Genomic DNA, 24,630 nt, shown 5'->3' on the forward strand with positions numbered 1-24,630 from the left:
CTGTTACCACAAAAAAGGGAATATAAAACTAAAATTAAACAGACTCGTAATGTTTCTGAGGAGATTTTCATAAACCATTTGAAAGAAAAGAAACAAAACGCAATGGGACTGAGTACTAGAATCTTAGTCTAATCAATCTTAAACTTCTAATCTTGTTAATAAAATAAATGAGTAAATTATTGAACTGATAATCTTATTATGCATTCCTATTAATCTTTAGAAATAGATTTATCTAGAAATGGTTGAAGTAAGATTTATTTGGAAAAAAAAGGAAAAGTGTCTTTTTGTTTCGTCGCTTCTCCAATAATTCTGTGAAATAAACCGTCTGACAAGGACTCAATCCACATAACGTGACCTCAAACTATTTAGGTTTGATGAATGAGGTCAAATCATCTTATGTTGCCATATTGGGATGTAAAAATGTTTTTGTCAAAATGTCGGGAAAAAAATGAATATTCAACAGTTTCTCAGGAGATTAGTCAGCTAAAAGATAAAGACAAAATTAGTTAAATTGACTAAATTAAGTCATTTGGACTTGGCGACTAATATTTCTGTCCAAAGTCAGTATTTATTGAGTTGATACACTTCAAATGTTTACTGCAAAGACAGAGCCTGAACCACTGCAGCATCCTAATGTTTTGATTGCAGTTTACTTGTCTTTTTGCTCCTAAAGCACCAAGGAAAGCTCACGTGTTGTCACTCTCATGTTTTTGATAAAAACACAATGTGTGGTGACAGAAAATGATCAGTGTCTTGAATCGACTTAGCACACCAATTCTACGTTCAATTTGAGAACCTCCGGTTGTCTCCGTCGGGCGTTGTTACCTCCTGCGTGGATCACGACTCAACGGAACCTGGACTTACTCTGGGCTAAGATCCTAAGGTTTCCCTCGGTGTCACCAACTCTGGCCCCCGGATAGCACCTGACTATAGAAGAGCTAATGGAAGAAGAATGGAAGAGCCAGTTCAACGGTGCGTGTGTCGCTGAGGGGAAAAACCTTGGGTTGATTCAATTCGATTTGATTAACAACTTGCTCAGACAGAATGATCCAGTTGTATCGTAAGAATAGAAGTTGATTCCTTATTCTTCACTATATGAGCCTCAAAGGAACTGCAAGACACCTGCTCGCCGCTAAAATGCAGTTCCTCCATGGACCCAGACAACCCAAAAACTATGGAGAGAAATTAGACTCAGATTCGGATTTGTGCGTGCGTAATTCTTGATTTGTGCGTAAATTTGGATTTGTGCATAAATTTGGATTTGTGTGTGATTTGTTACTCACATAATACGTTTTGTGTATAAGTTAAAAAAATATAAAATGAAAAAAATACAAAATGCAATTTACGTATGCACAAATTAAGATTACAACAGCTTGAAACTACTTACACACACACATCTTTAAAAAACACACACAAATCCCTTGTTACGCACACACGAAGCCAAAGTTACGCACGGATCTACGGTGAGACTGTTTTCACGTCTCACAAATCCGTCCGTAAGTGCTGCGTTTAAATACCAGTGGAATGCTCGGTCATTAGAATTTTCCTATCAGCCTTCCCTTCTAAACGTATTTCCTTCAGTGGGTGTAGCAGGGCTTTAAAAAATTTTGAAGGAAAATAAAAATTATCGTCTGAGAATATGACGTTCACTTTTAAACGCTAATATATATGTTAAAAGTATATTATTCTCCGAGACACCGAATTGATGTAAAATGCGTAACAGGAACGACCAGTAGGGGGCACTTTTTTTTTTTCTTCCGGAAAAATCAAGTCACGGGAAGAATGGCGGCCCATCTCGGTGGTCAGCGCCCCGAAGTAAGTAGCCTCTATGTTCAACACTAACATCTACTGTCTTCATGTATTGATTGAGTCATTATCTGGATACGTTTGGAAGGGAAGGCTGATAGGAAAATTCTAATGACCGAGCATTCCACTGGTATTTAAACGCAGCACTTACGGACGGATTTGTGAGACGTGAAAACAGTCTCACGGTAGATCCGTGCGTAACTTTGGCTTCGTGTGTGCGTAACAAGGGATTTGTGTGTGTTTTTTAAAGATGTGTGTGTGTAAGTAGTTTCAAGCTGTTGTAATCTTAATTTGTGCATACGTAAATTGCATTTTGTATTTTTTTCATTTTATATTTTTTTAACTTATACACAAAACGTATTATGTGAGTAACAAATCACGCACAAATCCAAATTTATGCACAAATCCTAATTTACGCACGCACAAAGCAAGAATATGCATACACAAATCCTAATTTACGCACAAATCAAGAATTACGCACGCACAAATCCGACTCAGTCTAATTTCTCTCCATAAAAAACCCACAGAACCTGTACAGATCAACCCTTTTATGGTTGTGTGTGACTAAGGCTTTAGTGATGGGACATTTGAAATCTGACTAATGGCAGCTTTATAAATTCCTTTTCATAAAACCTCAAACATAAACATTTCCAGACATGGTTAAATGCAGCTTTAAAGAAGCACTATCGGTCATGGGACACCCATGTTCTCCTGTTCAAACCTGTTCTAAAGAGCATTATCAGGGTTGACTATAGAGAATAAAATCCTGTTGCAGGTTTTTAAATCCCTCACCATTTGTAGATGAACATTATAGTTGCTCAATTCCAATTTGCATCAGATCTCACTAAAGTTTAAGGCTTTTAAACCATGGAAATATTAAATGTAGCTGCATCAGACACCTTTAGCAGATTCTTGGCAACTGTAGAAGCTTAAATTTCTTTCATCTGCTGGATTTCAGCTGAAATGTGTCCTTTATCCACGCACATCAAAAAACGAGGCTTTTGGAATGAATTCCTGCAAATGATTAGGATTCATGAGAACATGATTAGGCCTCATTGGCACAAAGTGTCTAAATCTCATTCAGAGATATTCAATTAGAAGCAGGTTTTAGATGAAAAGCAGGGCAGAGCAGAGTATGTCTCTGCACAGAGGATGAATCAAAGATGCATTAAATGTTCCTCATCTCCATTTGTAGCAATAATCACTGTGGGTTGAAATAACATTTGAAACAATTGTGAATACATTTCCTTTCCCTTTGGCCTCGTCAGCTAATGGGAATAAAAAGAGATCAAGTCCAAAAAGATTGTACTTCAAAAAGAAGTTAAACTGTCAGGGAAAAACAAATTGTCTTCTATTTAAGGTAGCTTTATGTTCATTTGCTACAAAACTAAACCTTAAAGGCAAAGACCATTAATCCTAAACATTGGCTGTTGAAGACCAGAACTACAACTATAGTTGTGTTCTTTTTTATTTCCTAACTCTGTGGCCAACATTTTGGAAGACAGAGTCAGGATGGGCCCCCAACTCTTAACCTGGGAGCAGGTGATTGGAGGCACATCCGGGGTTAATTACCAAGTATTTACATGAACCGGTAGTTGGTGTTTCCTCTGTATCCATGGCAAGTTCCTGTCAGGTGATTCAAGCTAACTGAACAACAAAAAATCTGTTTTGATGTGTTTTTATGAAGACGTATATAGCTTTCTCTAAACTGTTATTTCAAAGTTTTGAGCAGAACAAAGAAGAATCTGGAAAATCCCAAATGAGCGACAGTAGAGAACCCAATGAATGTTTGTGTTATTTGAACGCTTGTAGTCTGTATTTAGTGGGGGGGGGGGGGGGGGGGGGCGGCCTTCATATGTCAGTTTCAGATCAATCCCACTCAAAAGAAAAATCACCAAAGCAGAGACGCTGATGCAGACATAAAAAAGAAGAATAAATAGACCCATAGAGCAATCAAAGTGCGTTCCTGCTCTCCGCTCTGTCCCAATGTGTGAAAAGCAGCGGCCTGCGGTGAACGTGAGAGCAGACTTTGCTTCTCTCAGCACTACGGCGAACACAAAGAAAACATTTCACTTCAGCCCAGAAATGTTTGGACGGATTAAGCTGGTCAGGCTGGATCTGCAGACAGAGGCTGTGTTTGGCGTCTGTCAGTGCTGGGAGCAGGCAGGCAGGAAGGCGGGCAGGCATTAGATGAACATCTGACATGGGAGCTCGGATATTGATTCTTTCATTAAGTAGTTTGGCGTTGTTTATCCAGCAAGCGCTCAGACATGTTTCCAGCCCTGTTTCTCACGTACATAGCTGACTGTTGAAATATTGGGAAGAAAATAATAGATATGATTAGCAAACCACACAAAAGAAAGGGATTGATTGTTCATTGAAGTGATATGTTGAAGTCAGGTAGATAACTTTCAGGGCTATTTTAGTTTCCTGCTTGAAACTCCTGGTTATAGGTAATATTTTTTCCCTGTAAAACAGTTTCTTATCCCCGTCCTCAAATTCATTTTTTAACATAACTTTAAAAATGAAATCACACTAATTGTAATAATTACATCTCATCAACTTACGCCGATGGTTGACATGGTTCAGTCCGTTACACCGCGGTTTTGATTCTGCGGTTTGTACCAAAAAGATTAATTTGGATCTTTTTCTTTTGACAACCTGCCAGTCAGCTGAAGCCGACCAAATCATACGGCACACAAACACAATAGCAGTATTGTTAGGAAAGGACCAGGAAGAAGAAAGCAGGCTAGAAGTGTTATTCTTCTGATGATCACATAATGATAAGTTGCTTCAGGTCTTTGGTAGGCCACATTTACACACAAATCACTGTCCGCCCTTTTCACGGTTCACACTTCTTTAGATCCTCCCCGAAGGCTCAGTCTACTCTCACTTCTTGACCTGCTTAGTAGTCTGTCGGCTTTTCCATCGTTCTTAAACCACACCGTTGTTTAGACGAGCCCAAGTCGCTTACTTTGAGGCAGACCACAGTCTGCTCGTATGGTCCACCAAGACTTCAGGTGAGCTTTCGGAAATGAAGCCGACCATCTGAGGACAGCCCAAACAGTCTGCTGTCCCAACGTAGGAACAAGCAGCCTGCAGAACAGGTTACACAAGTATTAATGGCTTTCATACAACCTGCAACCTATGTCCATTTTTAATGTTCTTAATGTTCCCAACATTTTTTGTTAGCTAAGCTCCAATAGCAGTAAAAGAATGGAAAACAAAACAAATTATTTTACTTCTCATAATCTAGCACTGCAACCATGTAATCATTGTGCTTTTTATGAATGGAATTCTTTATACTCTAACTCTTTGATGTTCACGTGATCAAAGAGAAAATGGCTTTGCGCCGTGATGCAACACTTTTCTGAGAAAGTGTTGCATCACGGCGCAAAACTGCTTTTCTTAATGAAAAAATAACTTCACTACTAGAAGTGTTATGTATTAGCGCAAAGCGGCTTTTCTCTGCTTCAGAATCTCCTGGAATTACGTGTAAACGAATGACAGTTGTTGAAATAAGGTCAACACTGAAGCTTACGTTTCGATGTAAAAAGGTTTATGTAACACGATCATTATTGTTCTAATAGATTTGTTTTTTAAACATTGTAGAACATTGCTATTGCGCCTTCTTGCCAAACTTTAAAGTTTGTTTGCATCTCAAGGGAAGAACTTCCAAAAAGGTTATTTTTTCCTCATTGCAGACGTGGTTTTGACTCTTCTGAGATATTTTGTTTCATGACCAGACAGTGGCCAACATCGACCACATGGTCCTTCAAAGCGTTAGAAGCTACTCTTAGCTTCGCTTAAATCAGTTGTTTCCAGGTGATACTAATTAGCCTCCACAGTCCTGGTCTGAGGGGGGTTCTTACCTACTAGTTGAGATGAATCCAGGTGGTAACTGTTTAGTCCAGCAGAACCTTTTAGGACAACATGTCTAAAATGACCAGAGCAGGGAAGGTTTTCAGGAAGACCTTCCAAAAAAAAACACAACAAATGGCAAAAGTATTAATTTCCACTGTCATCCAGGTCACAGAACACATCCTTCATATTTCTACAGCTTAACTTTGATGGGGGTTTTTTTTCCGTCACCCCCCCCTCAGCCCCCTTACCCTCCAACCAACCAACAAGTCAGACCAGAGCTGCTGGGAGACAATGGTGGTTCTGTATGCCCCGGGTCCATTAGTGTTCTGGAAGAGTTTTTGTGTGGGAGTGAATCTGTGTCAAAAACAGCACAGTACCCTCCAGAGGTTAATTAGCCCACTTCCTCTGGTCCACATCAGGAGTCCGTCAACAACCAGCCAGCCTGTCCAGCCCGAAAGCTGGAGACTGAATGTTAAGACGGAGATCTGGCTTTTAACAGATCATCATATTTGAATCTTTTTTTTCAAGCTATGATCTTTTGTTGTAGAGATTTATACAGATGTGTCCAGTCCCCCCGGTTTCAGTGAGTGGTCTTGTTTTTTTTTTTGTATCTCTCCGTAGAGTTCGGAGCTGAAGGTTTCTCCAGCCAGAGCTTCTCTCAAGGGGGCTCCGTCCGGGGAAACCCCTCCCCACAGTCCTTTGATGGGTCGGATCAAGGGCCCCCTCCAGGAATTGGCTTCAACGCAAATCCGGGGTCGGTTCCGTCAGGTCCCCCAAGCACAAACTACAACAACATCCAGATTCCACCAGGAGCCCATGCACCGGCCAACACCCCAGCAGATCTACCTCCACCTGCAGGTACGACACACTGACCCGCTGTTTATGTCCTGAAAGACCTGAGGGGAAGCAACCCGCAGTTTTTTATGTGGGAGCACCCGAGTTAATGCTGTCTGATAATAAAATGATGCTCAAAGAGCCACAATTTATGATATATTAAATCATTAAACCAAATCATGGGGAAAGGGAATCATTGTGCTACAGACCAGTATGTTTAGGATTTAGGATTTATTGTTAAATAAATAAAGATACTGTTATAACGTTACACCAGGCTTAGAATGAGGCAACTGAAAGGATTTTCTTCATTGTTTCTTGGTTTTTAGTGAATTAAAAAGAGGATTTTTCTCATTTATTTGTTCAATAACACACAAATCATATATCAAACCAAAACGAAACCGTGACCCAAAAATTGAAGTTTGAGGAAGTGAATCGTGGGGAAAGTGAATCGTTCCATCCCTAATATTCGGCTGAATCTGTGCTGACCCGTGCGGTTTTGTCGGCTCTGCCAGATAAACACCAGGCCACGTCACAGCTCACATGCAGATTTTTATTTAAAAAAAATACCACTTGATGAACACTATTGAGTGATACTGAAATACTACACTTTTATTCTGATGTGATCTGGTTGTTGAGTTGTAGTGATTATGACGGATGTTAAAAATGTTCTGGATTGGATGGACTTGAGTTGGTATTCAACAGAAAGCGTTTTGTTCACATGAATCTTCCAGAAAAACCCTGACGCTGTTGTCATCTTGTATCTGGATTATTGATCATGTTGCAGTTGAAAGATTTGACATTTTGAAGTAACTGGATCCAGGTTTTTTTTTTTTGTGCCACATAGTTTGTGCTTCTTGCTAATTTCCCCTGATAGCGTCACGGTTCCTCAGCCTCCTGTCAGCGTAGACTAAAGCGTTGGTCCCTGGAGGACCTTGGCGTGCCGCTCTTCAGAAAATGACTTTTGTGGGCTATTTTGGACATTTCTACAAAAAGAAAAGAAAAAAGTAGATTTTCCTCAAATACTAAGTATTAAAAAACCAAAACCAATCATTTTTATATCCTTATTTGTATTTATTGATTCTGTTATGTTATGTTCTAATGCTCCACTGATGTTCCACCACATTATTGACCGGCATGTTTCTGTTGACCAGCAGAAGCTGCCAAACCCATGCCTGCTCCTCGCTCTGTGCCCGCCGTTGACCCCACACTGCTCAGTGCCCAGCAGCAGCCGGGTAAGAAGAGACGCGCCGAAGCACCAAACCCACAAACCCCTTTTATTGGACGGTCCGCTCCAGCACTCTGCTGCAGTCGGCGTCTAGACTGTCATTATGCGCCAGCGGTTAGCTGCAGGCGGAGCGGGGAAGCTGATACTCCACACATTAAGTGTAATTTTCCTCATATTCAACACCGACAGCAGATTATTAGGAAAATCTATGAGTGATATTTGTTTTAGATTCCACTTCTTTTTCTCTGTTTATTTTTTTTAGTGAACCTGCTGCAGCAGTTTCTAACGTTCTCCTTCCAACCAAAATCTGTTTCTGTCAGAAAACAAGTGTTTTAAAATCTCCTTCTCTGACCATTTAATCAGTATTTAAGAAAATACATCCCTGTTTTTGTAATGCTGGTGTCTACAGTCATACTTTTGTATATAACCTCCTGAAACCCGAGCTTTTCTTTGATTCCTGTTTCTGTCCTGCAGCCGTCCTGGACGGAAGGACCAGAATGTTCTCTTCTTTCTTCCTTTCGCCTTTGAGCAAAGATTTCACCGCGGCCACGTACTTAAAGGCTCAGGAAGTTTACACACACCTAGTACACGGTGAAAATGAGGTTTTAGGCATATGGAATGACCCCCCCCCCCCCCCCCCCCCCCCCCCCCCCCCCCCCCCCCCCGATTCAGGAGTTGTAGATTGTGAGCAGCGTTAGCGTGGCGAGTCAGCAAAAGTGGCGGTCCCAGTTCATGTCTGAACTGCAGCTTGTCGTTTTATAGATAATTTTGCACTCAGTTGGTTTGATAGCAGGACTTTAAGGTTCTAGAAGTGGAAACGTTTATGCCGTTTGACTTTAATCGCTGAATGGGGGGAAAAAAGGAAAAAGCAGTTTCAGTTTCTGATGCTTGTCTCTGAATGGAACAACCTGCTCTTCAACTCTGCTCTTTACCTGCTCTCATTTAAAACTTTCTGCCTTTGTAGGAGGAATTGAGCCTCATTTGTGCAGGTAAATGAAGAAAAATGGCGCCGGACATTTTCCATTAAGACGAGTCAAATGAATCCAGGAAGTGTGTGTGTTTAATTCAGGAGCTTCACCTCTGCAGACTCTCTGTGAGAAACGAGATGCATTTTCTGCTCTGCTTTTCTTTTCTTTCCATTTAAAAGTAAAAATGTAAACATAAAAAGAGATTTTTTACTCCCTTACGAATGAAAAAATAGCTAATAATCTTCACTTCCTAATTGACGAGTTTCTTCCCGTGTTAGTTTGAAATCAAATGTTTTCTGAGGCTGATTCTTTAAAACAGCTGCGTGGAGAAGAATCCGCTTCAGCAGGTAAAAATGAGCAAATTCATTATGTTTTATGGTTTGTTAAATTGTTTTCTGATCTGAGAGAACAGGTCCTCTTTATCGAAGTGCTGTTAGAGAAGCATCAAAGCGTTTTGAGTCTCTGCTATCAGTCATTTAAGGGGATTCATTTGGGCAAAACCAGGACAATTAAACGGAGCGTCGAGTAATGAGGACATGAGCCCACTCTGGATGTTGAAGGCTAATTTAGATGTTCCTTCTTTACCCAATACAGCTGTTCTAGAAGAAGAAAGGGGGATTTTCATGAATTTTAGCAAACCTCCTTCAGCTTTTGGCAAAGACTGAAACCTGAAATGGTTTTCCACTGAGTGATTGTAGGAATAGATGGTCACATGATACACAACTTTGTGATATTTATGCACATTTCACACAAAATTTCCTAAGTTGCAAATGAAAATATTAAATATTTGCTTTCAAAAACTTTTTCTTTACTTTTGTTTTTTTTGCTTTCAAAGTTTTTTTTTCTTTTAAATAGTTTTCTAACCAATCAAATCGCCATATTTATCTAACATGGTGTCTGCTACCGAGTCTCAGAAGACGAACCGGCACTTTTTATTCTTTATTTTTATTTCTTTTGCTGAAGAAAATTTCCTTTTTACTCATTTTAAAAAGAATTCTTACTTTGAATTAGTTTGATTGGTTGGAATCTGGACCAATCAGCAGCTGTTTGGTGGCAGGTTTGTCACGCTAAACTGAAACTTATGAGAGCAAAATCAAAAAAGTGAGATGAAACACAACACATGTGCTAAAGCAAAAACATTTATTTTAAAACAAAACAAAAATTAAAAAAAGTTTTGAAAGTGAAAATAAAAGTTTTGAATGCACAGAAAAAAAATAATTTGATGGCAAAGACAAAGTATTTGAAGCAAATATTTAATATTTTCTTTTGCAACTTATAAGGTTTTGTGTGCAACATGGTGGCATAAATATATATATATATATATATATATATATATATCACTGCATACGTCTTGAGCCATTTTCTTTTTCAAATTGGTGGTTTTCACCACCTTAGTGGACATGAAGCCACCACACCTTTGATGAGCCATTAAAGCTGTTCTCTGACGGTCACCAGGCAGACCACGCCCACCAAGGTTTATTCATAAAAGTAGAATGTCTTTGATATTTAACTACATACTGTGAGTGGATGTCTTTGTTGTAAAGTTTGGCTGTCAGAAGGAATTGAGGTTAAAGGTGAGATTTCACTGAGATTATTGCAGACATTGTTTTATTATTTTCTTTACCTTTTTTTTGTGATGGTAGCCAATGGGTAACATTCTCATTCAACCTTCCGTACCGCTTGAAACTCCTCGTCCTGCGACGCCATCCAGTCACAGAGCTGAAACTGACTTGTCGCACAGAAATCAATCATTTGTCTGCAGTGCAGCGGACAGCCCTGCGGTCAGTCTGATCCCGTCTGCACCCTTTGTGTGGAGACGAGCTGACGTTCACGCCTCTGAAGCTCACCTGCAGCTGCTGCTCGCTCAGCAGACCCAACATCTGTCTGTGGTGCAAATGTAAAACACTGGCTTCAGCAGGGCAGCTTCTGGTTCCGCCTCATGTTCTGTGCTGAGTCATGTTGGGTCAGGAACCAACATGTAGAGGATGAAATAACGATTTAGATAGACGGTGGAAGTATTATGGAACATAAGGGGAACATTGTTTCCAGAGAGAAAAACATTTGCAGAAACAAAGTAAAGCAGGAAATAAATAATATCAGGTTGAGATTTCCTTTTTACACCTCTAAATTATAAAAACTAACTATGTAAAAGTGTAAAAGGTGAAGATTAACAGTTTCAATTGAAGGAGATAGCAAATGTAAAGTTAATAGAAGAAGAAAAAAACTCATCTAATTGAATCTCTCTTTAAAACCGTTTTTTATGGTCCAGCACGCCTCCCATCAGCTGTCCAAACTCCTCATGAGGTTGGAAAGGAAAGTGGGACTCGGTGAAAGCAGAACTGTGGCTGTAGCTGCCGGCGGAGCAGGAGGATGAATGCATGTTGGTGTTACACCCACTTGAAGATGTTGTTTTTGTTCTGCAGTCGTCCTGCGGCTCTGATGGGTGGAGGGCTCTATAACAAGCTGCAGATGCACAAAGAGTTAAAAGAGAGTGGAATTTATCCTCATCGCTTATTGCAAACGTCTCACTTGGGACGCTGAAAGAAGGAGAAAAGATTGCAGATAATGTGTGACTCTGAGCCACAGGGAGGGAAAGGAACGCCTGTTTGAACGACGGGGTCTTTCTGCGGCGCATTGATTCAGACGCTGATGTTATGGCAGCAGGCTGAAACTTTCATTCCTCCACATATCAAGAGGTTTCCTTCACAAAGAGGCAGAGAAGAGAGTCCACGCTCGCGTCATGTCCGATCATCTGTCCTCTTAGAATTGGAACTGACAGTAACGGTGACAGGCAGCAGGAAAGAAGCCCGGACCGCCCCTCTGTCTTTGGACGTGGCGTGATGAACCGCGACCAAATGTTTGAAAGCGATAAGAACAGCTGAAGATGGCGAGATTCTAGACGAGCTAGGGGGGGAGGGGTTTTTGTCTTAAGGATAAAATCTCTGAAATTAAGTTCTGCGTGATAACCCACGTTCTCCCACCTCCTCACATGGAATGCAGAGTTTAATCCACTGGTGTGTATTGGCCTTAAAGGCTGCAGGTTGCTTTTTAATGTCAGATTACCCATAATCCCACAGTGCTGTCAAAAGCAGTGTGGTTTTTCCGTGACGCAGCAGATGGTGGAGCTTTAAGTGTTTGACGGAAACTTCTCTCAGAAATCTCTCTAACTGCAGACAATCCAAATATGTGACCGGCTGTGGAGGTTTGAACCTCTGGAGGACGTTCTATTGGTGGAATCTGAACGGATCTGGTCGGATGAAGGAAGAACAGCTGACCGTTTGTTCCAGGATTCTATTCTTCAGGCTGTCAGTCCTGCAGAAAAAAGGGGAACGGCGGTGGAACCCCCTGACGTGTCGGGGAACCTCAGGGGAATTTTCAGCAAATATAGCATTCCTGTTAACTTCAAACCCAGCAACACCCTGAAAGACAACAGACAGGCGCGGTACTGTCCAGTACTGTGGATGAGAACTGGAATGAGTGGGCCCTGCCCCCCAAGGTTCCAAACAGGAAGTACCAAGATCCCATAGACTTCTGTAGACACACAGGGGGTGTGGCCTTCTAGAAAGCTCACTCCTGATTGGTGGTTACCATAGAAACGTTGACTCAGACCGACCTGGACCAATCACTGCTTGGTGGCGTCCATGAATTGACTTCACTCTAACGCGGCTCAGTTCTCTGATTCAGGCATCGGGAGAACCCGGATCTGCACTTTGGGGACGCTAAACAACAACAAAGGAAGGCGTCTATGTCCAAATGGAGAGCCCCCACCTCTGAGACACGCCAGGATTTAGTAGACCGTCCTCATAAACCCGGGACCGTTTGATCACATCCACGCCTCCGAGGCAGTCGGAGCATAAACCAGCGGAGTTCTTCATCAGATGTTGGAAGTGAGGAAGACTCCTGGATGATCAGAGAAACGTCTTCAGATCAAATTTTAGGGGTCCAGCTGGTCTGAAGACCAGAATCCTGGGATGACATGATCTGGATGAAGGAGACTCTTCAGACGTTTGATGGGTCTTCACTTGGTGCAGGTGTTCATGAATCCTCACACCACATTCACATAGAATACAATAGAATAGAACAGAACAGAATAGAATGCTTTATTTTTATCGTACACGGAGCTGGGTGAAATTCATGCAGGTGCATCAAGAATCACAAGAATACTGGACAATAATAAAGATAAAAAAAAGCAGAGATTCAACCCCACCCCACCCCCCACGCCATGCTAAACAGCAGAAAGGCTTTAAACCTGCTTACCTGACTTCATGTTTTCACCCTCTGACTGCCGTCAGTGGAAAAATCATGGCGCGGCGTCAAACATGAAAGGTGTCATCGTGTTTTTCACATAACTTTCCATCATGTCAGCAGCCAGAGGAGGTCTGTTCACTCCAGGTTTCAGGAGAAGAACCGTGTTTACATGTGGTTACGTAACCAGGTAGCAAACCTGAAACCTGCTCTCTGTAACCGACGGAGGCCATGAAGGAAACCGGGTCTCTCTGGGAACCGGAAAGCTGTTTTTCAACAACCTTCCTAAGCCAAGTTCCATGACTGGGGTCTGGGCCGCCAAGGCACCCGCCTTTGACTGCCACCCACACCACATTGCACCCGCCCCTTCTGAGGTCTCCTATGGGTGCTGGGCCCATGTAGACCGGGGGTGTCATTTGGGCAAAACTGGGGAGAGCCCCGGTCACCAGGCTGCGGGCCCCAACCCCAGGCCTGGCTCCAGAGTGGGTCCCCAGTGACACCAATCCAGGGGACGTAATTCGGTCCTTGATTTTTCTTCTCATCAGGGGCTTCTAAACTGCCATGGGAGACCCTACCAGGGGAAAAAACCCCAGACAGCTTAGCTCCTTGGATCACTCCAGCTCTCAAACTCCCCCATCACGTTAAGGGGGCGGTTCACGGGGGACGCCTCCCTGGAGAGGTGCTCCGGGCATGTCCCACTGGGCGGAGGCCCCGGGGAAGACCCAGGACACGCTGGAGAGATTACGTCTCTCGGCTGGCCTGGGAACGCCTCGCGGCCCCCCCAGAGGAGCTGGAGGAAGTGGCTGGGGAGAGGGAAGTCTGGGCATCTTTGCTTAGACTGCTGCCCCCACGACCCGGTCCCTGATGAGCGGAGGAAGATGGATGGATGAGCGGGTTCAGACGCTGATTGAAAGGAATTAAGAGGATGTTGCCTCAAAAGTTCCATGTGTTAGATCTCTTTTCAAAAGGCTTTTTAGTAATAATCAGTGCTTCCATCGCCTTAAATCTTTCATTGATTTTCTCCTGTATGCTTAAAATCTGCCTTTTTTCTGAAGATCAGACACTCACAAAGTTCCTGCACCAAACAGTTTCACCCGGCCCGACTTTATTTCTATGCAGGTGTTTGCAGGATTTGTGCGTCAGAAAGTGTGTGGTGAATTTGTTGGTGTTTTTGTCCCTCGTGGACGGCGTCTTTGTGTTTCTGTCTGCAGCCTCATTGACTCTGTAATGATGACTGATTGCGCCTCATTGTGTCTCTTAATTGCCACACATGAACCTGCTCGTCGTTTTGACCCTTTCCCTCTCGTTTGTCATCTCCTCCCTCCATCCTCCCCCCTTCCTCCTCCCAGGCGGCTTGCAGCTCTCCGCCGACGACTTCACCAAGGCGCAGAAGTACTGCAAGTACGCGGGCAGCGCCCTGCAGTACGAGGACGTCGGCACGGCCATCCAGAACCTCCAGAAAGCCCTGAAGCTCCTCACCACGGGGAAAGAATGACTTCTTTGTCCTCCTTCATCTGACTCCTCCTTTCCTACTTTTCTTTAGTCCTCCCGTTTTCTATCTGTCACTGATCTGGCCCACGGCGAGGTCTGGGCGCTGCGCACACACACACGTGCACACACACACGTGCACACACACACACACAGGACACACCAGGACAAATCAAGGGAAACAATGGCCGCCTGTGTCTGACAGCGGGGCTCTGATTGGCTGGATGACTGACTGACCGACTGCAGAACACACGGACTCGGACCGGTGTCAAAGCCTCGCCGTTGGCCTCCGTCAGCCGCCGCAGACGCACATCCTGATGTCCAGCGAGCCACTTCCTGCGGCTTTTCCTCACGTTCTGTCAGGAAAAGGAGCCAGCATGCGCTCCAACCAATCAGCTTCCAAGGATGTCGGCTGAGCGGTGAAGCGCTGCAGATCCGTCGGGTGGTGATGCTGAGTGCAGCTTCGCCGCCGTCACGCCATGACTGAGCACCAGGAAGTCCTGAGCCGCCTGTGGAGGAGATTGAGATGTTTGCTGCAGATCTTCTGCTGCTTTTCGTCCCTTTTCGCTTCACAATCTCTAAATTTAGCGGGTTTGGGCCTTTTTCTTTTTGCTGCCGCCACTTCATTCCACCATGCAGAGCGCAGATACTGAGGAGGAAATCGTGGAGGACGGTTCCGTTTTGCTTTCATGTTAAAGCTGACATATCACTGTTCTGGTTTAGTTCTTCCTAAGCAATTAGGAAGGTGATTTGAAGGTTTGCAGAGTTACTCACTGTTTGAATAAAGTGTTTAAAATGAAGCTTTGTTGTTGACTGACTTTGTTTTTTTAAAGATTTTCTGCAGCTTCAGTCTGAAGATCCGTTTATTGGTCATTTACTGTTGCTCAGAACCAGATCAAAAGGTTTTTTTTAGCTTAACGTCCAACATTTTTCACTGAAAAGTAACCTTTTTTTTAAAAAAAAAATCTCAATTTACAGCTTTAAAGGCTTGAAGCCATTAAACAAACTAAATAAAAGTACAGTTTCTGCAGGACATAGTTTCTGTAGAGCGGCAGGAGTTCATTAAAAAATTCACCTCTGAGTTGTGGGCGGGACTGTTAACTCAGAGTAGCTCCTCCCCATTGCTGAAAACTGGTAGCAGGGAGCTTGTGGCCCCGCCCAGCATATTTTCTACATCACAAATGTTTTTCAAACTGCATCTTTTCCGTTTGCTCCTGATTCACAATAGAGAAAACCCAGAAAAGCATCTTTTGTTCTTTACATGGAGGGCACTAAACTAACCAAACAAGAGTTTTCCCTTCATCAAATGATCCCAGTTATCCTGACCTTAACTTTAACTGTTTTTTTAATCATTTTAACAGCATACTGTTAGTTTTACGTTAAAATGTAAAAGAAAAAGGGCCAAAAGTCACAAATCTATTCATCTTAAGCCACCAATTAAGGCATTTAAATAAGAAAAGATTCCTAAATGGAACTTTATTCTAAAAAGTCATGGAAACCTTTAGCTGTTGTTGAGGTTTGACGTTCTTGTATGTTTCGTGTGATCTCAGTCAAATACATTTTTGGAAACATCGTTAGCTTTTCTTTTTATTGGATTTGTAAAGGTTTCCAGTTCAAATTTGTCTCTGATTTTGTCAGATTGCTTTTCCAAAACTTTGAGGATCATCTGGCTGCAGGAAAGTGGAAGGAAGTGATGTTTTAGGCTGTAAATGACGTCCTTTTTGAATTCAGGATGCGATTCCCTGATCCTGTAATTATCCAGGATCACCTGCTGCAGCCTAAAAAAGTTTGCAGGAACTCATGTGGTCATCGTGAGTTCAGGTTCTTTTGTTTTTGCTGGGGTGGAGTCATTGATGCACATGCGTGCAGCGTCCTGCAGCTGTTATCAGCTGTGGTTTAATGTGGCGGCGGCGGCGTTCCCACTCAGCTGTCATCATGGTGACCTTCAGGCTGATCACAGCTGAGATGACAGCTGCAGGTTTCAGGACTGACGTGAGTTTAACCTCCAAGCAGAAAAGGATCCACCAAAAGTCAAAATCTTCTGATGATGTTTTTTCTTCTTTTACTTTTATTTCTTTAGTTTTTTAAAGGAACATGTTTTAATAATAATAATAGTAATGATTTATATATTTATACAATGGCTGACAAACTGTATTGTGAAACAAAGTGTTGTGTTCACTGTCGGTCTGTTTTTTCAACACTTTATTTTTACGTTTTTACTTTTATTTACCACTTTTATTTGTATAAAATTATAATAATATACATTAATTTTATTTGTATTAGGTTTGTTTGTTTTTAAAACACTTTAGTTTTATGTTTTTACTTTTGTTTAACACGATTATTTGTTTGATTTTTTTTTAAACGAACACGTTTTAATAATAATAATAGTAATAATTTGTGTATTTATACACTGGCTGACAAACTATATTGTGGACCAAAGTGTTGTGTTCACTGTCAGTCTGATGGTTTTTTTAATACTTGCATTCAGACCTAACGCAGCTCATTCACGGCCCTTCTCACGCCGCCCCTCCCGGCAGGTCCGGGTCAGTGAAAGCAGCACACCCCCGTCGGTGTCCGGGCTGGACCCGCACCGCCTCCTCCCCGGTCTCCCCGCCTCTCGTGGCTCAAACTTCGGGCCGTGAACGCCTCAGTCCGACCATTCGGATGCTGCAGAGTCTGAAGCAGAAGTCGCTCCCCGATTCTTTCCTGGGGGGGAGAATGGTCGTGCGGGGGGGCCAGCTGCCGCTCCACTGACAAACATGTAAGTCCTGAAACGTCCCAGGTGAGCCCACCTGGCTGGAGCTCACCTGGAACCTTCTTTTCTCTTTTCATAAACTCTGAATCCGCGGCTCCTGAGTTTTGGGGGAACATCTGTCCACATCTGGAGCCTTCAGCCTCCTCTTCTTCACTTTCATCAAACTTCTGTGCCTTTCCTCTCACCGATGACTTTTGCCTCCATACATTTGGGTAAAAAAAAAAAAATCAGCCCACTGGGCGCGTGCACGCGCTGCATGCTTCCAAAGAAGCGGATCCGTTTTCACACCAGATCCTTTTCAGAAAGTCTGAACATGGAAACAGTCCAAAAGTTCGTTTTTCTTCACTTTGATCGACTTTGAACTCAGATTTTCTTTAGCTGCTTTAGTTTCTTTCTTTTGTCTTTTGTTGAAATAAAGCCATAAATCCGTCAAAGGTCCCATTTACATTTCAAAAACTCAACTTTTGTCAGTAAATCTGATTATTATGAATATTGTTTTAGTCATTTGCATTATATGTAAATATTGTTTAAAGTTTTTCTTCTTGTAATCCGTTTATTTTTGTATTTCTTTGAAGAAATGAAACGTATCCAAAGTTATGGTAAACATGAAACAATTTCATGTCGCCCAAAAAATACTGAGATGACATTTTTGATGGGATTAGGAGGAAAAGTTGATATTTTCTTCTTCTAGGCTTTTTTTATTCAATGTGATGCTAAATTAAATGATATGTTGCAAATTAACAACGTATGGCGTGAAGGGGTTAAAAACAACCTTTTTTTTTTCAAAATAAAAGCCTTCTGGAAGTAAAGATTTTCTTTCCACATTACATGTGATGCATCATGAAGCAGACGTACGATTTGCAACAAGACGATCATTTCTGTTCAGTGACATTCTGAACTTTCTGGGGTTGCTGCAGCATTTTGGATGATTGTTCTGCTGCGTAATCTACTCAGGTCCAAACCCAGATTATGACAGAGAGAAATCCTCCGTGTTCTGAAGCATCACACCCCCACCAGGAGTATTTGGTAGTACTCTGAACATGTGTCCACACGTTTCTGCTGGAGATCCAGAGGTTCCTCTGTGTTCTCGCTGAGTTCTTCCATGGATCCATCTTCTCCTGCTTCTCTTGATGTTCTTCTCCAGCTCTCCTGGGAAAGGTTCTGGAGATTTTCAGATGACTTTCCGACCCGCCCGTCATGTGAATGTGTGTTTCCAGTTGGGTCCGGACAGAATAAAGTCTGATGTTATTCCAGTTTAAGTTCATCCACGGCTAAATGTAGTTAACACGTCTTAACCTCACCTCACCCTAACGCTTCCTCTGGGTCCATTCGGCCAATAATGAAGCACTTGGATTAAAAAAACTATAATAATAATCCTAACAATAATAAAAGCCCGTTTAGAAGATCATCTGGCTCTATGTCGGAGCTTTGTTTGTTTACAAGGGAGCGCCATTTCTTCTTGTACGGTGGTACCATCATTTCTCCAGACCAATCACTGGCTGTGTCTGTAATCCCACCCTAACCCCCATAAAACCATGCAGTGCTGCTATGTGGAGCCGTGGATGTCAAAAGCAGTTTGGACACTATGCTCACTACTTTGTTATATAAACAGCAGATATAACATCATCGACTTCACAAAGTTCAAATCTAATAAATATGAGCATTTTGTTTATTATTATTATTATTGATGAGTCCACTGTCTTCTGAAGTTAAAGACGTTGATGGTTTATTTAAAAATACATTTAAATACATTTCTTGTGGCAACATTGTTCAGACGCAATGCATTGTGGTCTATGTTCGCCGATCTGGTCAGCATCGATTGTTTTTTTGCAGAGACTTCTGGGAAATTTCTAGGGCGCTGGACTTTGGAATTGTAGATTGAGACAAACTAGAACATGGAGAACTTTTATTTATTGATTTTTTAACCACTGGCGCCTGGAGGTGATGATGGCGAAGAACACGATCGGTTTTGGTGTCAGCACAAACATCCACCGGTTCAGTTTTCTTGTCGTAGGGAAAACAGGAAGGAGGATGGAGCCGGTTCTGGTTCTGGTGGTTGTTTGTGGGGGTTCTGCAGGTGAGTGCCCCAGGGCGCCGCCACAGCGGCGTGGCCCCCCTTCACTGTGAGACGCGTCTCTCTCAAAGACGCCGTTGTTTAAGGTGTTTAAGCTGCCAGCTGTTACACAACCTTTGAAGGCGATATGCCCAGAGAAGCGCTCCGGACAGGACGCCAAGTCACGTCCTGTTGGAAAGGAGCGAAGGAGGCGCGGTGAGAACGTGACAAGGGGGGGGGGGGGGGGGGTCACCTGTTCTCAGGTGTGACAGAAATCAGAGGAGCCCTGACAGTTTGACATCAAAACAAAGGTTGTTTGGTACTCAGAGGAATGTGGTTTCATTAAGTCGGAAGATTAAAAATGATCCCCATGACATTCAAAGGGAATGAAGGAAGAATTCCAAGGATTTCACCTGCAGAAAAGTGCCAGCGTTTGGTTTTCCCCGCCGTGATTGTTTGAACTTTTGGTCCAGAAGAACTCAGATCGTGGAGCAGCACTGAAGCTTCAGGGGAGTCGGCGTTGAACCGCAGATTTACTGAGAAAAGTAACGTCAGTCGAGAAGTTTTAAGGACAGTTTGTCACAAATCTGAATTCAGGTGGAAAAAGCAAATGTTAGGAGTTTGGAGGAGTTGAAGATGTGACTAAAGGGAGGCTGAAGATGATTCCTTTCTGTTTTTTAGCTTCCTCACTGTTTGTCTTCTAATGTCTTCTAATTGTGAATTCCTCACAAAAAACATCCCCAAAGGGGGATTTTGATCCATTCACACATTTCTAAAAACCTGCTCTATCAGCAACAGCCCCTCCCGAGTGTGTTCTCACATTATGACATCACAACATGAGGAACAGCCCCTTCCAAGAAGAGTCTGCGCTGCTAGCCCCGCCCCCAGGCTAACAGAAACTCCCAGGTTCTCCGTGGAGCTAGCGGCGATCGGCTAAACACTTTCATTTTCTTTGCACAGCATGCACACCCATCTTTGCAAAAGTTCAGAGGCTGTTTGTTTTTTCTTTGGAGAAACGCAGACACGCCGTCGAGGCCGAGTCTCGGATGACGTCATGAAATGTGCGGCACCCACAAGGAGCGAAAGGCGGAGCCTCAGAGATCGAGTCGTCTTACTTTCAGCTAGAGAAATGAGAATAACTCCTTCTGTATAACTCAATTCTAAATAACTCAATTCTGTCAATGGGGGGGGGGGGGGGGGGGGTCTTTTGATTGACAGGTGAAAAGCCAGGCTTCTTTATTTCTGCAAAGGTCAGAGTTTGGTGACGAATCCAAAACACTCAGGAAGTACGCGATGTCCCACAGTTTGGTCCAAAGTAACATTTTTATTACGATCACTAACAGGGCTGCACGACATGAGGAAAACTTGCGATAGTAGCGATCAATATTGCCATGACGATATAACTTATGATAAAGGAACAAATAGCAAAACAACCAGAAACACTGTTGTCATTTCACTGCAACACTTTAATCTAAATAAGAGTCAACAAACCTTAAATTTTACTCCAAATGACCCTCGTCTGACATAAAAGGGCTCACTCTGATTGGTCAATGCATAAATGGATTTATTTGATTCCTTAAAGACTCCAAGCTGACGTAAGGTTGTTTTAGGACATTTAAGGTAAACATTTATTGCAGTTTTCCTCATTGTTTGCGAGATGCGTATTGGACAGCTTGATGTCGCGATGACGACACAATTGCGATATATTGTGCAGGCCTACTCACTAAATAAAAGTGTGTTTAACAGAAATATGACCTCATATGGTGTCACTAGCAGGACCGTTCGGGTCCCCTTGACTTTCGTTGGGACGCTCCGCAGGCGGACGGCGTGGAAGCGGGACGGAGGGAGGCGTGTCTTTCTGCTTTGGAGGATTTCCAAAAGGACTTTTGTGTGTGTGTGCACTTGTACTGGCGTAAAGTTGAAGCGTGTAGCTGTGATCCGGATCTTTGGTCAGGTGTTTTAAAACCACACCGTCCCCCCCCCCCCCCCTCCACCAGGGGATACCTCAGATTAGAATCTCCAGGATGAGATTGTGCTGCAGAGAAAAAGGAGGAAATGGACGTAAGGAGGCAAAACAGTGACATTATTGTTGAAAGGAAACACAAAAGAGGGCTGTTAGGAAGTGGGCGGGGCTGAGAGGAGACACTGCTGCACACATTTTTAGGTTTTTACATGTAAGAATGGCAGAGAAGCATGTCTCTACGTGGATCTGACCATTAATCATGGATGTAATCTAAGGTGGATAATAATCTACGTACGTTAAAAGAAACAGATTTGGCGGTTTTTATGACTTCTTTTCCTTTTTTTGCCGTTTCTGGGATTATCTCCATGAAGCATGTTCACTGAAGTGTTAAATGATGGTCATTTTGGTTCTTGTGGCGTGAAACTCTCAGGCGGCGGTCCAGAACATGTGGGCCTCAAAATGTCTGCCCAGGGGGGGGGGGGGGGGGGGATGCTCGCAGGCCGCCGTCCAGCCCTGCAGACTCATGAATTGCTGTCTTTATGCGGCCGTGTCCACAGCCTTGTTCGCTGACCTCGCTCCACTTGTCATTCACTCCCATTTCCATTCTGGAGATGGGGGGGGGGGGGGGAGCGGGACGTATGACTTGACAAAGAGGCGACTTTTCTTTAATGTCAGGAGCAGCATGCATTTGCAGAACTGCATGCTTGAATTAATTGAAGCCGCGTTCTCTGTGGTTTAAATATTTATGATGCTTCATTTTAATACTTTTTGGTTTGTTTTTTACTTTTCACAGGAATTTGTGAATTTCTTGAAATTAGTCAGCAGCTGCATTTGTGTTTTTATGTGTTTTTTATTTTATTTTTAGTTTTTTTTTCTGAAGGTTGAACTTGTTTATTTCTTTACAGTCACTTGAAAAACCAAAACCGCACATTTTTGATGCACGATTGTCATGAACAGAAAACACGTGAATAAACGCCAAAAAGATCCTTTAAACCAGACTCCACAGACTCAAATGTGTCTGCAGACCAGGGGGGGTACAAAGGGTTCCAAACCTTGATAGAAGGGCCGGACCAGGAGCGGATGCGATTTGGCTGTCCACCCCCCCAGAGGAAGAAATATTATGGAATCTGAACAAAAACAGGTTTTGTCTTTGATTAAAAAATTGTTATTTATATTGTATTATATATATATCTCAAAACTGTGACTTTTGTTCTCGTTTTTAATGCCAGTTGCACCGATGGCTTGATCTTCTTCATGGAAAGAAGCAAACTTTGAAAAATCCTGCATTCATTATCTGGTGGAATGATGGAACTGTCCAGGTCTGAAGTCACAGTTAAACATTAGAATAACAACACATCTTCCAGCACGACACCAATGCGTGATAAGGTTCTTCACCTAAACAATAGTCACTTTATTTGTTAAGTGTCATCTATGGGGAGGCACCAGAAGTAATTGCTGCTGCCTCTAGTGGTGTTTGGTGGAACTGCAACATTTGGAAGTAGAAGATGGGGGCTTTGATTTTATCTTATGAGTGAGACAAGTGTGTCTTCTGCTACATACACACATGTGATACACATTGAAGAAGCTGTGTTGCTCACACCGAACCTTCGCCAGCCGATACGAGCGCATGTTGTCATGAAAGGAAGCGTCTTGGTGTGAAATGTCAGAGCGGTGCAAACCTGGTGAATCCTGCTCCTGGCTTTGTCTCATCAGCACTTCCGCGTTTTGGACAGAATGCTTTTCATACGTCACTACCAAATCCAGGCCCCTGATTGGTCAAAGTTTAACTTTTGGTTTAACTTCTGGTTTGACTTTTCGTTGGTAGAACCTGAAAACAGCCCTAAAATCGTCCTGAAATTCGTCTTGACGTGCTTTCATATAGACCTTTCATTGAAAGTTGGCGCTTGAACGCCAGTGGATGCAGACGCTGTGTCGGAACTCAGTTCCCTTGAGACTCGTTTGGCCACCTCAAGGAACGTGACAACAATGGAATGTACCGTTGTCGTGCATGTGGTAAACGTGTCATTATAGAAGTTACATTCTTCTGGGGCCTGGGGGGGCAGTGTGCTAGTCCTTAGGGGGGCCAGGGTATGAATGGTGGGGCTGGACCCCCTGCCCCGCCGTTCTGGCACCGGGACCCTTCCTTGCTGGCTGTCTCTCGGCACCGCGAGGCTCTGGCCTCCAACTGCGGCTGGCTTGCCGTTTCTGGCTGCCCGGCCGCTCTGGGAGGGGGGGGCGCCTACCGCGGCCGGCTGGGGGGCCGGTCGCTCGGGGGAGCCTTCTCCCCCGGTTGTGCCCATCCGCCCGCTCCTCCCCGCTCTCACCCAAACAAATATTGCACACAGGCACATAGGGCCCCGGGATCTGGATGGGAGGGGTATGCTGGCGGGGCTCACTGGGGATGCCCCTCTCTGGGTTCTCGTTGGCACCCGCCCTCCTCCCCGCTTTTTACTTGCATATTAGACACTCTGATTCATCTAGGGCCTTGTGGAGAGGGTCTGGTGGAGGGGGGCACGGTGAAACATCCGTGCTCACCTTTCGCTGGCCCCCCCCACAATTTTAACTTCCTCTGTAGACACACACACTGCATGCTAGCAGCACACACACAGCAAATACACCGTTGCCGGGGCTTTGCGGCTTGGCAGCGGTGGCAGCGGTGGAGCCCCCCACACTGGTGACCTCCTATTTTACCTGCAGCACACACACAGCACGGCTGTGGGTGCGTGCGATCCCTGGGTTGCTAAGGTCGCGTGCCTGGGCTGGCTTGCGGGGACGGGGCGCCGGTCGGGTGGTGGCCGGCTCATGGGTTCCGGGGGCCCTGGCTTCGTCCCTGGCCTTTGTCTCGGTGTCCGGCGCCTGGTGGCCCCCATGGCTGCCGCCTGGTACGGCTAAGCGCTCCTGTCTTGTGGCCTGGGGGCCGGACACTGGGTTCGCTTGTGCCTCTGGGCATTGGGGGGGCCCCTGTAGGGGGGCCCTCTCTGTGCCTGGCTGGTGGGGTGGGCGGTCCCCTCCTCCTCCCCTCCCGGGCTGCCTGGGTCCGGATGCTGGGGGGGCTTCTGGCCTGGGGGGCTCTCCTCCCCTTTCCTGGTCTGGCTGGTCTGGCTGGGTAGGATCTGGCTCCCTTTATGAACACACGGTTCACGTCGGCAGCATGCATGTATCTCCACCCCCACGTGCACGTGCACACTGCCACACTGCTCCCTGTCTGCTTCATCCCTCCTCCTTACCTACAGTGTATTGATGGACAGATTTTTTTTCACTCATCTTAGTGTCAGATTTTCACCTTTGATGTAACATTCGTCTTTCCAGCAGATCTGGTATAATTGTTACAGCTTAAATTAATAACTTAGTCAAATCAGTGCTTGTATCCCCCACCTTTTCACCTTTCTTCCTTTTACTCTCTTCCACCCTCCCCTCACATTCTTCCCC

The 24,630-nt window shown here is 43.9% G+C and overlaps 2 protein-coding genes across 11 annotated transcripts in view; both read left to right on the top strand.

The window, feature by feature from the left end:
* Positions 1 to 15,230, top strand: part of vta1 (vesicle trafficking 1) — a 37,797-nt gene extending 22,567 nt beyond the window's left edge. Inside the window, exons 6-8 of one of the 2 annotated variants that reach the window (XM_004083321.4) lie at positions 6,292 to 6,528; positions 7,656 to 7,736; positions 14,292 to 15,230. In XM_004083321.4, coding sequence (XP_004083369.1) covers positions 6,292 to 6,528; positions 7,656 to 7,736; positions 14,292 to 14,437 — 464 coding nt within the window. In that variant the 3' untranslated portion in view covers positions 14,438 to 15,230. The remainder of the gene's footprint in view (positions 1 to 6,291; positions 6,529 to 7,655; positions 7,737 to 14,291) is intronic. The other variant, XM_011491392.3, reaches the window with a different exon arrangement.
* A 1,832-nt stretch (positions 15,231 to 17,062) lies between these two features.
* The window catches only part of adgrg6 (adhesion G protein-coupled receptor G6), a 76,607-nt gene continuing 69,039 nt past the window's right edge, over positions 17,063 to 24,630 (top strand). For all 9 annotated transcript variants that reach the window (XM_023952798.1, XM_023952799.1, XM_023952800.1 and 6 more), the window contains exon 1: positions 17,063 to 17,191. In XM_023952798.1, the coding sequence (XP_023808566.1) occupies positions 17,190 to 17,191 (2 nt within the window). In that variant the 5' untranslated portion in view covers positions 17,063 to 17,189. The remainder of the gene's footprint in view (positions 17,192 to 24,630) is intronic.

Source organism: Oryzias latipes, chromosome 24, assembly GCF_002234675.1.
Source record: "Oryzias latipes chromosome 24, ASM223467v1".
In the NCBI taxonomy this organism is placed as follows: Eukaryota; Metazoa; Chordata; class Actinopteri; order Beloniformes; family Adrianichthyidae; genus Oryzias; species Oryzias latipes.